The 18,490-nt window shown below is 44.6% G+C and overlaps 1 protein-coding gene across 1 annotated transcript in view; it reads right to left on the bottom strand.

The window, feature by feature from the left end:
* Positions 1-8,640, bottom strand: part of NXPH4 (neurexophilin 4) — a gene marked incomplete at both ends in the record, with an annotated part of 110,982 nt that extends 102,342 nt beyond the window's left edge. The window contains one exon of the mRNA XM_081319913.1: positions 8,587-8,640. Coding sequence (XP_081176039.1) covers positions 8,587-8,640 — 54 coding nt within the window. The remainder of the gene's footprint in view (positions 1-8,586) is intronic.
* Between the last annotated feature and the right edge of the window lie 9,850 nt (positions 8,641-18,490).

Genomic DNA, 18,490 nt, shown 5'->3' with positions numbered 1-18,490 from the left:
TTAAAACAAAAACAAAAACCTAGTTTTCCTCTGGCAGGGGGCCATCTTAAATTCAGGACCATCTCCTTTTCTAGTAATTATTTTACAATTCAATGTTTATTTCAAATAGGAATATGTCTTTATTCCAGTCCTCCCAATTACCCTTCAGAATAAGCCATCGCTAATTGTTGTTTGAATAATAGATCCTGAGGCTGCACCAAAACTCCCCAACCAGTCATTTCTCCAAAATTAAGCTGGATTTTAACTTAGCCTCAGTATCCTACAGACCTCTATTTCCTATACAGGTGCTTTTGAACCACAGTTACTTTAAGATATGCGGACTTCAGTTCTCAGAATCCCCTAGCCACCATGGAATTCTGGGAATTAAAAAGTCCACATATCTTAAACGTAGCCCAGGTTGAGGAAACACAGTTCTTCTACAGGCTTGACATTTGCTCAAGATGGAGACTTTGAAGAAACAGAACAAACATTAGGAGAGTGAAAATTGTTTTACACAAGAAGGGCCATATGAATATGGAATGCCCGATGTACAGAGAACGATCCTAGGCCATTCAGATATAGCCAGCCTACTCAATATGGGGCACCAGTCACATGCGTCTAACTTTATTCAGCCATTTGGCAGAAAATTAGCCACTAAATGCTCAACTATACATCTCCCCCACCTAGCCCTTCCACATCCTGGCTTAACTCTTAGTACCCCTTACTCTTCTCCTTTTCCTCATCATCCAAACAGTCTTTCTGGCTGAAACCACTTGGTTAACAAGGCTGCTTCCTATGGGACATAAGATGCACCTCCCTCCAACTAAGAGTTGCTTGCTGGATGCTGTTTTCTTGTCAGTCACCATTCTGATGTAGCTGTGTCAAAAGTGGGTTCCCTTCCAAGCAGGGAGTGTGGATCCGGAGCACGTAGGTCGAGAGCCACACAATTCAGCTAAGTAGCCCAATTCAGACCGATAAGAAGGCCCCTGCATTTAGGGGCAGGATAATTTTAACTGATCTAACATTGCTGCAATGAGGAAAGCAACGGACGCTTCCATGCTCCCACCCTTAACCATATTACATGCACAAAGGCCCAGATATTGTGTCCTATGATGCACCAGCCAACTAGAGTGCCTCAACTCATCCAGGTAGAAATCAGCCCCGTTTCTCTATGGGATTCTTTTAAAATAAATAAATAAGTAAGTAAGTAAATAACCCCTCTGCCTCTCCAGATCCCGTGGCAGTGCACTGTGTACATGGATGGTATGCTCCTCTGTAACCATGGCTGAGAGCAGAAAGAGCCAGGAAGTAGTTAAAACTAAAGAGGGAGGGGGGAATTTATTATTTTATCAAAATGAGGCTATGACAGCTGTTTAAATGCAGGAACATCTGGCAGTCGCATGACCCTGAGAAGCAGCAGGGCCAGAAGGGGCTCCAGGCACCCATCAGCTACTTTAAGTGGCTATTGAGCGTAATAAATGGAAAAGAAGAAGAGAGCCAGTTCTTTTCCCTCAGAACAGGGCAGTGCTAGATGCAGCCAGTGAGGAGACCCAGTGAGAGGATGAGCTGAATTATCTGGGAAGGAGGACATATGCCCTTGTCCAAGGGTCGGAAGTATAAAAGATGGCCATGTGCCATTATTTTAGGAAACTATTTCATGACCAGTTAAGTGAATAACCCTGAAGTAAAGCAGACTGTCCCATTTTCAAAGGAGGGGGGCTGCTTTCCAAAATAGGTCTTGGTGAGATAAGCATGCAAGTTCAACAAGCCTCAATACAGGTAGTCCTCAACTTACAATAGTTCACTTACTGACCGTTTGATGTTACAACGGCTTTGGAAAAAAATGACTTATGGTAATTTTTCAATGTGTGTGACCTTTGCAGCATTCCCATGGCTGGCTCAGGAATTCTGGGAGTTGAAGTCCACGAGTCATAAAAGAGCCAAGGTTGCCTACCCCTGACCATGGTCATGTGATCAAAATTTAGATGCTTGGCAACTGACTCATAGTTATGACCACTGCAGTGTCCCGGGGGGTCACGTGATCACCTTTTGTGACCTTCTGACAAGCAAAGTCAGTGGGGAAGCCAGATTTCACTTAACAGCTGTGTTACGAATTTAATGACTGCAGTGAATCACGTAACAACTGTGGTAAGAAAGTCCACTAAATGGGGCAAAGCTCACTTAACAAATGTCTCACTTAGCGACAGTAATTTTGGGGCTCAATTGTGTTTGTAGAGGCTGCTCCAGGTTGGAAACTCAAGATGTTCGGTGGAACCAGGAATAAGAAATCCTGAGAAACTCAAAATCAGTCACCGCCCTTCTTCCTCCTTGAGAACTGAAGACAAAATTGACCTTCCCCTCAAAGTTACGCTCTGCCCGATGAGTTGTGTGATCAATGTGTCTAAAGCCCCCGACGCTCACCAAGGGGATACAGGGAAAAGCGAGAAATGCAATCAGGCAATAACATCAAAAATTCCCCTTGCAGAGCAAAACTGGAAGCGTGCCAGTCTGCTTTGATGCAGATTCAAATTGTAACACGAAGGCGCTTGGATGCAATTGAGTCAAGAGCTTACTCATTCTTCCCAGCCACGCCAGAGTGTGTCAGTCCATCACACCTTCAACACTTAAAATGTGATTACAGGAGGAAGGGGGTCACAGGAAGCAAAGCTGGATTCAAGGAGGAAGGAAGGGAAAAAAGGACTTGGTGTATCAGAATCAAAGTAATGTACCAGTTGCAATTGCCTCTGGTTTAACCTAACTTGTTTTTTTTCTCTTAAAGACAGTTTTCTTACAACACTGTCTCATAATGCTGAATTAATATATGAGGACAGATTTCAGAAAATGGCTTCACCACAGGTATAAAACTCAGTTTTCTAGAGTTCCAGAGTGTTTTTTTTTTCTTTTTAAGGTTTTTTTTAATCCTACCTTTATTATTTTTATAAACGGCTCAAGGTGGCAAAAATGCCTAATACTGTGTCCTCCTCCATTTTCCACACAACAAAACCCTGTGAGGCTTAGGCTGAGAGTGAGCAAGTGACTCAGGTGGTTTTCATGCCTAAAAAAAAGGGCCAGAATTTACAGTCTCCTGGTTTCTAACCTGGCACCTTAACTAAACCAAACTGGCTTGCTTTTAGTTCATCTGTGCCTTTATTTTAACCCCCCCCCCCAAAAAAAAACAATCTTCCGCCAAACATAGATAACTTTTCCCCATCATGCAAAAGCAAATGCTTTTTTTTCTAAAAGCTCAAAAAATCAGATGGTTACATATGGCTCATGGTAAGTCTAGTTCTTGTCCTATGCTCAGATGCATCTTCAGCCACACATCTTCTAATCGTGTCCTTTCCAATGCCTTTACTTACTCAGTCACTATTATCCCCTCCCCATAGTACAGCCTGGGTAAGTAAATTCAAAATTGGGTAGTCTCCACTACACTTACAAAGTATGCATTCCAAGCAAAACTGCACGCTTCTTTCTCCTTGCAGTGTGTTTGGGGTGTTTTAAATTTATTTTATTAGTCACAAGCTCTGGATCTGCCTCTCATAATCTGCAAACATCTGTTGACAGTATCTGCTCAAAATCAAGGTAAGTTAAAAAAAAACACCAACAACTGAAGATGCAAAACCACAAGAGAAGTAAGGCAGCCACAAACATTCTTTAACTACCAGCGGGCATAAGTATAGCTAGAAATTTTCCAAAAGTTGGTTCCCTGATTAAGTACCATAAGTAACAAATGGGGTGTAAGGTAAACCTCACCTGAACAAATTGCACCCAACCCTATAGGTCTTATTAGCAGAAGATGCCCCCATTTTATTTTTATTTATTTATATTTCATATTTTAAAACTGCTTGACTCCCTATATTCAGTGTACGATTGCCAGCTGGTCTACCAACTTCATTTCAACTTGAAGGCAGATCACGGTGGCAATGGGACCCTGGGCTTCAAGCAGAATCACCTTGTAGTGCCTGCGCTAAGATGCCGCCCTCTTTGGAAAGTGGATGGACATCCGCTTGTTAGTAACTGCCCTTAGCACCCATCTGCCCTGGCTGTAAAAGACAGCCTCTCAGCAATACACTTTTATGCCAGGTAAAGAACAGGATGCTTGTAACAAGGCACTGTTATGGAGCTTATTTGAGACTGTGGATAAATCCTAGAAAGTCATCTGGATTTTTGCAAATGTTCTCTTTTGGGCAGTATCACTAATGAAATTTAGCCTTCGTTCATCACTGGAATAAAAAGTAAGGCCTATCTTTTATATTAGTCAACAGATATAGCCAGCAGTGACTACCGATCAATAGTAGATAACACACTTTGCATGCCAAAGATTCTAAGCTGGTATCTCTCATTTTTTTGTTTAAAAAATGTAGCAATGATATGGAAAAAGCTGGCATTCTGACATGTCATGGTGGCCACATAGTCCAATCTAATGCAAGTAAGCCTCCTAGATTTATAATGCATGAAAGTGATTCTGACTCATTCATAGGTAATCTAAACTTAGGTAATCTAAACTAAACAAAATCCAGATCCAACTCTACATAAAAGTAATTGTAAATTTTGAACTGAATAGGAAGGGAGAAATCCAGAAACCGGAACCCAAATTCTGAATTCACTGGACTGCGTTCGGTTATGATCTCATGTGCCTTAAAGGAGAGACATCACTTCCCATGAATGTTGTTCTAGACTTCTTGTAAAAAAAAAAGTGGTTACTTGAAATTCTGTGCTTAACGAAAATCAATAGCAACAATTATTAACTAACAGGAAATCTGTAGATGCTAATATAGTGTTTTAAGGATGGATTCTACCATCTGAAGACTAAAAAGCTGGTCTTTTTCTTGCATGGACTGAAAGGAGATGTCAACATGGTTAGATTGTGAGCATGGAGTGGAAACTACTGGATTCCACATGATCACATTGTATTTTAGATTCTACAATATGAAATTGAGGCTTTACATTCTTCCTTCTTTTTTGTTAGATAGGGTTCCAGTGGGTTTGAACAGTAACTGTATCCTCAGATAAAAGCATCTTGTTTTTCTTAGGTCTAAGACCATCATGGAGGACTGTGGATAGGGAACGCTTATTTCTTCCCCCAAAAAAGTATGGAAGACAGGAAAAATACAGAGGTTTAGAATGTAGCAGCTAGAAAGGAAATAAAACAATGTCTGAATTAAAAACAAAAACAAAATATAAAGCACCCTCAGAACTACACAAAAACTAGATTGAGGATTACAACTAAGAAAGGTCACGCAGACCAAGCATATATCCACTAATGTTTTAATACCTGGCAGGGCTTTCCACATTTCTTAACTTGGGTTTAAAATAAAAACCAGTTGCCAGCCATTTTCCAATTTAATTAGATGTACAAGGGAAGGAGGGCGGGTCCCCTTCCCAGAAAAGTGGGAGAGGATGTCTGCGCTCATACTGTGTTTTTACACACACAGACACACACTAGGTGGTTTGAAAAGCATCTCAATTTATGCTTTCCCCCTAGATGCTCTTTTTTAATGCAAGGTATAAATAAATAAATAAATCCTAAAACAACTAAACAAATACTAAACATTTGCATTAGCAGCTACATCTCTTTTTCAAACTCGACACAGATCTACTTTCTTTTATCTCCTTTCCCACTCCCTCACCACCACCCCACTCCGCAAAAAGTATATATTATCTGTTTAAAACAAAGGTTTTTACCATCTTAAAAGCAGCCTTTTTTGCTGATGAGAAAGGCTGGAGGTAGCCTGCAAAGAATTTCCTCCTTTCCTCTTCCTGCCTTAAAGAACAGGATAAGCCAAAGAGCCTCAGCCTAGTTAGATCTTACTTCCTGGAAGTCTGAATGCAATGCCTTGAAAGGGGAGGTGGGGGAGCAGATCAGCCTTCATGAAATTGTTGAAAAGTAAAAATTGATTGTTATGAAATCCGATTCTCACCGGCCCAGTGCTTAATGAGCCCATTCCTTATTTCTCCCTGCAACATTATAATGCCATAAAAAGAAAAATAAGACACACAGAGAGAAAAATTAAAAAAATGAAGCTGAGGCGCTTCGACTCCTGATTTGCAAGCACTAAAAATGGCAATGCCATTTACCTGTGAAAGAATTATTTTTGCACACAGGCGGCTGTGGATGCAGCAGGCAGAGAAGAATCAAAATTTTATGATCCTTTCTGGGTGCTATTGTTTGTTCTAAGAAGAAATAAGGAAGTTATAAAGTTCCAAGCCACCAGAAAAAGAGTGTGTGAGAGAGTTTGCTTTTAAAAAAAAAAGACTTTTTTTTAAAAAAAATGGCACCTGATTTGGTAGAAGGAAGAAAAACATTCAAAGCCTAAGGGGATGGTAGCAGAAAAAGGCGAAAGGTCTGGGTAAAAAGGCCTCTGCAATTACTTAATATCACTTGCATTAAATGCTTCTTTATTCAGCTTAACTGGATAAATTGGAGGCACGAGCTTCCAGGTTAATAGTTAGTGGGACAATTATATCCTTGGTTTAACAAAAAAAAAATCCAGGCTAACCTATTTATAATACACTTGGTGTGCTGTCTTATAAGCAAACTAATCTGGAAACATTGTCTGCTGCAACACAATTGCCCCTCCTGTGTATTATAAAGGAAATGATTGGGAGGGTTTTGGGGGGGGTGCGTCTCCTTTTTCAGCCATATTGCTTCAGAAGATGGGGTGCAAGTGGCTCATAACATCAGGAGGGGGGCAGGCAGGTTTTGTGCCAGCAAGAGGTTTACAAAGCCAGCTCCTTGGACCCTGTGTTTTCATTGTGTCTGCCTAGCCAAAATTCTTCCCTATAGAAATCTAGGGAAGCTGGCCTGGAAAAATCTCCTGGGGAGACTCAACAATGGATCAAAGGCTTCTCCACACCTGAGACTATATTTACACTGGTAGAACTAAATTCACAATTAGTAAAAACAGGTACAAAATTACTCTGTTTAATTTGGATGCCGGGAATAACCATTAGCATCTGAGAAGGTCGGGGGGGGGGGCGGAAAGACCAGGAAAACGGCCTCGAAGAAAGCTGTACCCCTTCTTACTCCTGCAGCTGTGCTCTGAAAAAGTGATGAATTTAAACAAAAACGTCTTGGATTGCGGTGGTGATCTGGCGATACAAACGATCCGTTCCCTACAGCCCAGGAAATCCTCCTACACATATATAGGTGGATGGATGTGTGGCACTTCCACGGAACCCTTCCCAAGAAAATATATATATATATACATATATATACACATCGATTGGAATTTCGGTGGGCGGGCTCACACGTACAAGTAGACAACGCACCGCTCCCCGCTATTAGCTTGCGTGGTCTCTCCACCGCGTTGTATATGAACGCAAACGAGCCACGGTACCTCCAAAAATGCCCATTCCCACGTTATCAACACTGCATACCGTTACAATCAGGCGCGGATCAACCCGGCCGCACAACAGCTAGCTAGCGGGAAGTGCACGGCCACGTGCCTGCGTTTGTACACACAACCAGTAGTACGTGACGGCGCAGCCGAGCTTCAACAGTTGGACCCGCGGGGCCCGTAAAGTAACGCTATCCTATTCCGATCCGAGCGGAACCCGACAGCTGCTCCACTAAGAAGTCCCGGGCGAGAAAGCGGGCAGAAGTCGCCCTGCCGGCCTTGGCTGGCCGGATCAGCCGCTCGAAGGGGGGGGGGAAGGAGGGCGAGCGGGTGTTTCGCTGTCGGCCAAGAGACGCGAGGGGAAAGCGCGCGTCTCGTCCCGGGCTTCCACCTGAATCCGCCCAGGCCAAGCCGCTCTGCAGGCGAAGATTAAACCCGACTTGGCAGGCCAGGCTATCTTTTACGCCAGCGTTTCCCAACCTTAGGAGCTTGAAGATGCGTGGACTTCAACTCCCAGAATTCCCCAGCCAGCATAGCTGGCTGGGGAATTCTGGGAGTTGAAGTCCACGCATCTTCAAGTTCCTAAGGTTGGGAAACGCTGTTTTACGCCATTGACGGGTCGTCGTCGCCCGTCAGAAGGTGGTTGAGTTTTTGTTGTTTTTTTTTTGGGGGGGGGGGTTGGTATTGTTTTTTTCCACCTCGGCAGTCGCGGCCCTCCTCCAGCGCCCGCCGCCCCACTTTGATCCTGGGGGTGAAGCAGGCGACTTGCTGGCTGCCTCGACGGTTTGTTTCCCCACCCCCCCACCCCGCGAGAAGGAAACGGGACTCTTCTACGCTTCCCCCCCCCACCCCTCCATCCATCGCGGTTTGTCCCGCCACGGCGAGTTTCTCCCCCCCCCCCTGCCCCGCGCTCCCCGGGTTCCAGCCGGTTCCCCCAGCCCCCCGCGTCAAGCGCGAACTTTGGAGACACGCGTCGAGTCTCCTCCGTTCGCTTCTTTTAACAGCCCAGAGTCGAGTCAAAAGTTAGGAGAAGAGTCGTCGGGAGAAGCTCCCGACAAACGCGCCCTCCCGATCCCCCACCCCCGGCGGGAGCCAGTTTCCCATCGAGCCGGCCGCTCCCGGCTTCTCGACGCCCCGCTCCCCCTTCCTCCCGCCCTCCGGAACCAAGTTTGGTCCGGGGCGAGGCTGCCGTCCCCCGGCCGCACCGACTTCCCCCTCGCTCGGCGCTTTCCCCGCATCCGCCGGCCGTCCTCCCCGCGCGCCTTACCTCTCGCACAAGCCACTGGCTGAGGGCGAGCCGTACCCAGCTGAGGACCTTCATCTTCCAAGGGAGAGACCGTTCACCAGCATTGAGAGCGGGGAGGAGGAGAGGAGAAAAACGGGAGAGAGCCAGAGGGAGAAAGAGAAGGAGAGAAGAGGCTGGAGGGAAAGATGTGGGGAGGCCGAGCGCTGCTCCTTAAGAAAGACCCCCCCCTCCAAAAAGAGAGAGAGAGAAAGAGAGAGAGAGAGAGAGAGAGAGAATCCTCGGGGTGGGTGGGGAGCGGAGCGCGAAGGAGCTGAGCGGGAGAAGAAGGATGAGCAGCAGGTTCTCGGAGCAGCAACCCAAGATGCACCGAGCCCTGACACGAAGGGAGGGTGGGTGGGGGGGGACAAATGCAGAAAGTTGACTCTGCACTTGGTTGGGGAGGGTTGGGGGTGGGTGGGCGCCAGCACAGGCGGGGGTGAGTTGCACGTGCCCTGTCCAAGGAGCCCGGGGAAAGAAAGGGGCGGGGTGCCGAGTTTTACCAACCCCACCCACCCTTAACCACAGCCCTGGTGGGAGAAGATGTTGCCATCTTCTTTCGGGCCGTTCTGAAGGAGGGGGGTGGTGGTGGTGGTGGGAGGAGTAGGATTAAGGAAAGAACCCTCTCTACCATTTTAATAAGCGGCACGGGTGGGAGAGAGAAAGAAAGAGCAAGAAAATGGGGGGGGGAGCAGGGTGTTCTTAAGATGCAGGGTGCAGCATAGGAGATTTTGCATAGGAGGATGGAGAGGTAGCTGGGTTGGTTCTGAACATGTGATCTCAAAGGGGTGGGGGGTGTCAAAGTATATATATATATATATATATATATATATATATATATATATATATATATATATATATATATATATATATATATATATATATATATATATATATATATATATATATATATATATATATATATATATATATATATATATATATATATATATATATATATATATATATATATATATATATATATATATATATATATATATATATATATATATATATATATATATATATATATATATATATATATATATATATCTTCGCATAACCCTTGCCTGGTGTTACACCTTTATTCCATCTGGCAGAAGAAATGTTGGGGGAGAGTCAGAGGGATCCACAAATAGAAAATGAGTTTGTGTTCTGAGCCTTGGCGGCTGTTCTCAACCTAAGGTCATATCAAAAGAAAGAAATACATAAGTACATTTTCATCCAGATCTCTTTTTCCAGTGTGAGAAAGCGGTTGGAAGGGTTTCTGGGATGGCTTCTAGCCTGACTCAGAAGTGCCTGCCTGTCAGAGAGTGCATCGTACATTTTAAGGAGACTTCACCTCACTCAATCAAAGCATCTTTGACACACGTCCCCCTTGCTTTCTATAGCATCTTCTAGCACATCTGAGATTTCGGAAGAGGGAGAACCAGAGTAACAATTAAGAAAACAATGACCAGTAGGGCATGATGATAAACTTGTTCATCTGCCACCAAACAATATTCTCCAGCTCACGCAGAGCTTCCTTCGTTCGCCTTTGAGACATTACAAAAAATTTGGGAATGCCGCTTCCCCATGTCTAGGCCAGTGGTGGCGAACCTATGGGACGGGTGCCAGAGGCGTCACTCAGAGCCCTCCCTGTGGGCACCCGTGCCATGCCTCGGAGGTGGCAACTGTCCCTCTTCAACCAGCTGCCCCCCATAGGTGTCCCTCCCCACGAGCGACATTGAGGTGACCACACCCACCTTGGCCACACCCATCCAATCTTCCATGGCCACCACAGCCACACCTACCCAGTAGGCCACGCCCACCTGGCACCTAGCGATAAGTGGGTTTTGTGTTGCAGTTTGGGTACTCGGTCTCTAAAAGGTTCTAGGCTTAAAGTCCAGTGCTCTACATCCACCTGGTTGGACCCCAGGTCATGTGGCATCCCTCTGGATCTTCAAATGCACGCAGGCACACATACTACAGAGAGTTACTTAGATGCCAGTCCTTCTAATTCAGAGTATAATTATTGCAGGCTCTTCGTCTGCCCATTCCTATCCTCAAGCCGGCATGAAAAGGTTGCCTCTTGTATATGCGGAAGGGGCTGTCTCATTGGCAGGCAGTAATTCTTTCATTTCAGCCTAAATAGGTATTCAAGGGTTATTTTTCTTTTCCCTCCCCTTGAAGGCTGACAGGGCTCTTCTTAGTGCATAGGCAGCTGAGGCAGAGGGTGACTTGGAGAAAAAAAGAGGAAATAGAGATGGGGGGGCGGAAAGACGGAGAACTCTCTGCCCCCCAAATCTGAGGGTTTTTGGCTGCTGGCACCAGCAGGTGCTTAGCCTTTAATTGGCCAGCTGGCTGGTTGGCAGCTGGTGTAGCAGGCATGCTGTTACCCCCAAAGGTGGCTGTCTGACCTGCTTGGTGTATGGAAATGGGAGCTCATGCCCAAGCTGAATAACAGATCTCCCATTCAGCGCTTTTCCAGGCAGGGAAGGCATAGGGCTTGAGAAAAAGCTCCGATGTAGCCTGCGGTGGCAAACCATATATTCTCAACGCTGTCTGCTTCTTGTGGCAAAATATTAGCTTTTAGCCCAGGAGATTATGGACATCCTCTAGACAGAAAAAGACTGGATGTTCTATCTCATTACAGTCAATGAATGAATGGTAAAACTGGATGCTTTTAGTCCTGGGAAACTTGATTAGCCAGTTCCAAGTATCATCAAACTGTCCCCGTTTGCTAGTGTTCTTACTAAAATACCCAGGTTGTCCGGCATCTCTAGCTTCTCAATTGTTTAATTGTTGGTGAGGGGGTATAACCTCCTTGATGCTCCTGAAATAGAGGGCTGACGGATGTGCCTTCAGGGCTACTAGGCGCAGTACAAACCAGATTCGGGGTCCAGAAGAGATCAGGATTGGCTGTCCATCCAATCTGGGGCATTGCAGTGGATGATTAGGAGAGCTTGGGGATCCTGGTGGTGGACTATTTCCCTTGCTCCTGTTTGTTTCACCAGCCGAGCTGACCGGCCTGTTCTTGGACAAAAGAGACCATGAACTTCTGCAAAACAACTTTTGGGACACACTAGCGGCAGAGTGGCAGACGGAAGAATTTCACATCCACACGTGAGTGGCTGAGATCTCCCATGTTACAACATGGCCAAGGTGAATCCCTACATTCTTCAGTGTGTTTTCTTTTTAAAATCTTCACTTGTTTCCCTCAGAAAGGCTTGGTTGTAAGGGTCACACACTTTGAAAATTACCACAAGAGCAGTGTTAGTTGCATCTTCCCAGGGTCACAACTAGAGGAGAAAGGCTCTTTTGCAGCAGATTGCAGCTGACCTTTTTGCTGGTGGAATTATCTCCTCCTGAGTGGTTTTTCCTGGTGCTGCGGCATCTACAGGACCAACAAAGGCTTCTTGTTTTGGTTTTTCTCAACCATTTCATTTCTTCTAAAACTTCTAAAATTCACCCCAATACATAGTTATTACTTGGGAGTTCATTTTATTGATTTTATTCTCACTATCTATCTAAAGCAGGGGTGCCCAACCTTGGCAACTTTAAGACCTGTGGTCTAATTTGCCAAGCTTGGACACAACCGATCTAAAAAGTCCCATTATCAGGAGGCATATAAATATTGTAAATGAAATAGATTTTCTGATATTGACTTGACATTGAGTTCTCAGTATGTTCCAGGTCTGTCTCAGGTGTGGCCCTACTTATACATTGCTTTTTTATAGAGTTCCACGTTTTTGATTAATATAATTTAAATACGCTGGGGGAAAATACGAACCATCTATAAAGTCTTTGGTGCAGTTGATATGGTATATGATATACCATGATATGGTATATCTTGAAACAGACCGAATCCTGCTCTGGGATGTTATTTAGAAATGTGCCTGTAGGTCATGATGGCATTCTAGCAACCATCCCAAACGGATGTCCTCTAGATACCTTGAAATTACAGCTCCCAGAACTTCCGTGCAGGAATGTATTACAATCTGTAGCCACTGGATATATATATCAAAGGGTTTTGTATTTTTTTTAACGTTTGCATTTGCCAGGGGTATATTTATTCCATCCGGAGTGAAAAAACCTAACGTTAAATTGATGTTTTACTTGCTTGGGGTTTAGCTTTCCTTTCTGAATGGATGAGCTAATTGCCATGCGTCGATCTTACAGATGCAGGCCTAAGAATATAAATACCATAAAGATCGTGAGAGACCTTTGTCCAAAGGTACATATGAATAGTCTTGAGTATGAAATATTGAGCTAACTGCCTTGCATTCAGAGGGACTCTAGCATGACTTCCGTAAAAAGCAGCAGGGCCCAGAAAGACCTCAGCCTAACCCTGGCAGCAGTTAGATGCCATCAAGCCAGGCCTGAGCCTTGATTTCCATCTTGCTTTCTCTGCTCATAAGCTGCAGTCCTTCCAAGCAATTTCCAGGGATCTCCTTCATCCCAGTTAGCCTGTTGGCATTTGTGTTCCATCACTGGAAGCTTTCAAAAAAGAGACTGGTCAACCATGTGTCTAAAATGATATAGGGTCTCCTGTTCAAGTAGGAGGTCGCACTAGAAGACCTCAGGCCCCTTCCAACTCTGTTATTCTATGTTCTATGTTCCTATTTCTTAACCACGCCAAGTGGAGACGCGTATTCTAGTCTAGTCCACCACGAAAGTACGTGAGTTTAGTTCGCCAGTCCTCAAGAGGGCATTCAGGGGCATTTGATCTAAGACCATGGACTGATTTTTTTTATGGTACTCCTGGAGTCTGTTTTGTGAGAGTGGGAAAGAGTTATATTCTCCAGTCAGCCAATCAGAATTAGGACTTTTCATTTGTCTTTGGGATAAAAGGAAGTGAAGGGGCTTCAAAAGTGGAGTAAGAACTTTCCTGAATTTGTGGCCAGGTAGGATAACTTGAGGGACGCGGTGGCTCAGTGGGTTAGGACGCTGAGCTTGTCGATCAGAAGGTTGGCAGTTTGGCGGGTCAAATCCCGAGTGCCGCGTAACAGAGCGAGCGCCTGTTACTCGTCCCAGCTTCTGCCAACCTAGCAGTTCGAAAGCATGTAAAAATGCAAGTAGAAAAATAGGGACCACTACGGTGGGAAGGTAACAGCGTTCCGTGCGCCTTTGGTGTCCAGTCATGCCGGCCACATGACCATGGAGACGTCCTCGGACAAGCGCTGGCTCTTCGGCTTTGAAACGGAGATGAGCACCGGCCCCTAGAGTCAGAAACGACTGGATAACTTGGCCAATCAGATAAAGCCTGCAGGCTAAAATTTCTCCAATCTTATGAACAGCATTATTCATACACCGTGAAGCGTAGGTCTATGAAAGAATGAGCAGATATGAAGAATTCTAGGATATGAGGACAGTTGTAACATTGAACTATAGAAGGGCATTTGTAAACTACTCTCGCCCACCAGCAGGGCCGTGGAAACCTCAGTTAACTTTGGACTGACCAATCCTCATCTCATTATGCCTCCCAAGAAAATGAAAGCCATAGAGCAGCAGAGAATGCAAGAGAAAAGGAGCCAAAGAGCAGTGATCACGCTCATGGAGCAGTAAATCAGTCCACGGAGACTCTGGTTTTCCAAACAGCCCTTTTTCAGTGAAAATGATTGTACACTGCCAGATCTAAAAAGGCAGGAGCTTTTTTTTTTTATTAATTCCATTTATATCCCGCCCTTCTCCGAAGACTCAGGGCGGCTTACAAGCTTAGCAGTAGCCTTCATTCTATGTATATGCCTGCTTATTAGGGCTTTCCCCCCCCCCAAGCGGCATTATTACAAAGTCAGCTTAATTGCCCCCAACAATCTGGGTCCTCATTTTACCTACCTCGGAAGGATGGAAGGCTGAGTCAACCTTGAGCCTGGTGGGATGCGAACCTGCACTAATTGCAGGCAGCTGGTGTTACTTAAGGAGGCATTAGCCCACTGCGCCACCAAAGCGCAGTGAGCTAATGCCTCCTTAAGTAACAGTCCACAACTGTTTTGCAAGCACAGACTGAATGTGCATTTCCAGAGTCATGTATTTGAGATGGTCAGCTATGTAAATTGAAACAATCAACAAATAAAACAAATGTATATATGCATACCTGTTCCGGTATCTTACACAAGATTAAAGCGTTTCATTGGGAAATAGTGCATTGTTTTGTTTTGTTTTTAATTAATGGAATGCACTTTGAGGATTATGGCATTTAATAATGAAAAAGTGCAGTATAAATGGTAGAAATACATACCCATTGTACATACATACAAAATAAAGACATTTAATCAATACTGTTAAGAACTCAAATAGATCCCTACTTAGCAAATCTTCTCATAACCTCCTAGGAGGAGCCAGTGTTAACTGTATCTTTGCAAAGTCAGGTAATAAGCCAAGCCAGTAAGAATGTGGCTGAAAGGATTGGCGAGGGACAAGAGGGACCCTGTGTGCTTGGGAAACATTTGAGATCTGCAAAATTGCAGAACAAAATAAAATCCCGAAGGGAGAGACCGGGTGGGAATCCTCTTAAACCCCAGAACATTTCAGTGAAGGCTGAACCGTGGTTACTAGTCACAAGTAGCACAAGATGCAAAGGAAGATAACAGAAAAATCTGGGGAAATTGGGGGTGTTGTAGCCTGAGAAAAGAATCCCGGAGAGCATTGACTGTTGCCGAAAGTGTCTATGTAGATCAGGGGTGTCAAACTCAATTTCATGGAGGGCCGCATCAGCATTGTGGTTGCCCTCAGGGGGCCGGGTGGGTGTGGCCAGGGTGGGCGTGGCCTACTGGGTGGGCATGGCTAGAGTGCGTATGGCCTACTGGGTGGGCGTGGCCAGCTCTACATCCTTTGCATCAAGGGCACCTATGGGGGCCTGGGCAGGAGTGGGACAGATCTGAGGGTCTCTGGCAGAAGGAGGGTCTCTGGGCCAGGGCCAAGGCAGTGGGGGCCGTTCCCTCACTGTTTCCAGGATGGCTTCGTGGGCCACATGAAACCACTTCATGGGCCGGATCCGGCCCCCGGGCCTTGTGTTTGACATGTCTGATGTAGATTCTCAGTCATCCCATCCATTCTGACTGCAACTCAAAAATGCTTCTTGGATGAGAAGCGAAACGTCTTTAAAGAAAAAAACGAGGTCCAGTTGCCTTTTGAAAAAGCAGCCTTGGGACTGACCCTTGCCACATTTTCTTAGAGGTTTCACTTTCATATTCTAAATACATTTTGTGGATGGAATAGAAAATATTTCTTCAAAGCCAGCTGGTAGAGTCAGAGGTGAGACTCCCTTTTAGTTAGGGATTTCCAGATGACATTATGTTTCACTTTCTCTGGCGTAGATAATTATGGCTGGCTTTTACTCAATTCTATTTCTCATCTAGAAGTCTATTAATTTTGTTCCCAGGTTACATATTTTCCAGAGTAACTGAGCTTCTCTTATTTGTGTCTCCCAGGCTTTCTCCAGCTCCACCTTCCTCACGATATACGACAGATGTTGTTCCATCTTTGTTGTCAAAGTTAGGTGATACAGAAGTAATATGCTGGCTGAGTGTATCATGTTATTCACTTTTTTTGCAAATGAAATGACTGCTTCCTCATTATTGTGTGTGTTGCATGAAACAGGTTACCTTGTCAAAACGTTGATATTTATTTAAATGGGTTCTTCCTTTTTTGTCTACAAATGTAAACATCCCTGTGGAAACAATTCCGTCCCTGTAATTTGGGTGTCTTGAGTGTAAATTGAGTAAATTTCCCCAAAGTAATAAATCGGAGGGAACTCTTTTCCCAAATAGCAAAACCACTCCTTTCCAACAGTTCCGTAGACCGATTCCTGGCCAGACATATGATACATTGGACATACAAACACGTTGGAAGATGTGTTACTTCCAGCAACTGAGATGACACATTCAAAATCACACAGCAAAGTTTCAGCTGAAGTAACTGTTGAATCCGAGACATCTGTCTCCATTTATTCAATCCTTTATTCATCTGATCGGCAGATTGTAATGGCTGAAACAAATCTACAAAACCTAGTAGAAGGACACGCTCAGAATTCCCAGGCATAAATTCCCAGGATCTCATCTTTGACCCTCTGACTCAAAAGTAGAGGATGAGGGGGGGGAAATTAATGCTTTTGGGTGATAAAGGAGAATCTTTAATCATGAAAAGGAGCTGACCTCAGAGTAGCTATTGTTGAGAAATATATATTAAGGTTCTTGTTCTGAAAGATGTTCGGCCTTTAAGATCTGCTGGCAAGTAGGTAGGTGTTGTTTTCTTTCCAGCTTAATCTATTTTTGGTGTCGGACATTCGATGTTGCTCTTTCAATGGTGATTATTGATGTTGTTATTTTAATTTCCCTTCTCTGCATCCACATAGATTTTTGCAGGCTGCCTTGTCTTGCGTAAAATTGCCCTAAAATGTGCAATGAATAGGGCAGATCAACATCCGAGTTTCATTCCCATCCTATTGAATAAGCAGATGTCCAGAGCCACAGAAGCATTTAGGAAATGGAAAAGATAGTTGGGTACCTTCCACAGGGACCTTTAGTGTGGCTGAAGAATAGATGCAGCCCTCTGGGCATTTTTATATATATATATTCTACCATTTCTGCTACTATTTCTGCTATCCCTGCTGAATTATTTGTGATGCAGTTGCAGTGTGACAGAAAACACAAAAAGAGGCAGTGGCATTGCTGGAATTCCTCAGAGCTTTGCAGAAAGGAAGGGGTAACACCAGACCTACCCCCCCCACACACACACACACAAACACTTCGTTCATCTTTTGAATGGGTTTCCTGTACTAAGCAGGGAGGTGGTGCCACAGCACCTCATCCAACTCATCCCCTCCCTTCGAACGTCTGCATTTAATCTTCAAAATCACCAATAAAACCAACTCAATGTGGAGTGGAGGCAGACTTATAACAGACTTATAACCATTCATTCAGCGACTGTTCAAAGTTACAACGGCGTTGGGGGAAAAAAGTGACTGATGGCCATTTTTTTTACACTTAGAACCATTTGCAGCGTACCCCACGGCCACGTGATCAAAATTCAAACACTTGGCAACCGACTCACATTTATGATGGTTGGCTTGTCCCAGGGTAATGCGATTCCCTTTTACGACCTTCTGACAAGCAAAGTCAGTGGGGGAAGCCAGATTCATTTAACAACCATGCTATTAACACCTGCAGCGGTTCGCTTAACTGTGGCGAGAAAGTTTGCACAATGGGGCAAAACTCACTTAACAAATGCCTCACTTGGTTGGCAACAGAAATGTTGGGCTCAATTGTGGTCGTAAGACAAGGACTACCTATATTTTTCTCCCTGTGATAGGTTGGCTGGAGGGACAGCACTCTGGCTTCTCAGATTTCGACGATGGAGGCACCACAAGAACATTCAAAGTGTGTCTTAGCCTATTCCACAGGTTTAGAGAATCAGAGTGGTGGTAGCATAGAGATATCCTTAGATGTGGTTAAGAATGAATGGAATAATCACCTGAGGGAGAGAGCTGTGGACCATATCTGAAGAAAAAAGACTTCACAGCTTCCAGCGACTCAGGTAGCGGTGGTGTTCAGAGGATTGTAGCAGGCCTTGCAGAAGCTGCTCAGATATTTTGTGGCATCCTTACCTATAAAACTGCACGCCTGCTCAATCCAGTGAAAATTATTCTGGCTCTGAACTAGCATTGTTTTTCCTCCCTGCCAGTAAAAATGCAATAGTAATAAATAATATAGTTAACAATGTCCTGCTGTTTCGTAACTTTTTGAATCAACTCTCTGGAATGAACTACCCCCGGAGCTGCGGAGGGCCCCTGACCTTCGGTCCTTCCGCCATGACCTGAAGACCTGGTTGTTCCAACAAGCGGGCCTGGACTGACTAGGTTTTTTAATTAGGCTTTTTACTGGGTTAAATTGTCTTGTATTTATTGCAT

Source organism: Vipera berus (genome assembly GCF_964194415.1).
Source record: "Vipera berus genome assembly, chromosome: 2".
NCBI lineage: Eukaryota > Metazoa > Chordata > Lepidosauria > Squamata > Viperidae > Vipera > Vipera berus.
This window is presented reverse-complemented; position numbering and strand designations above follow the sequence as displayed.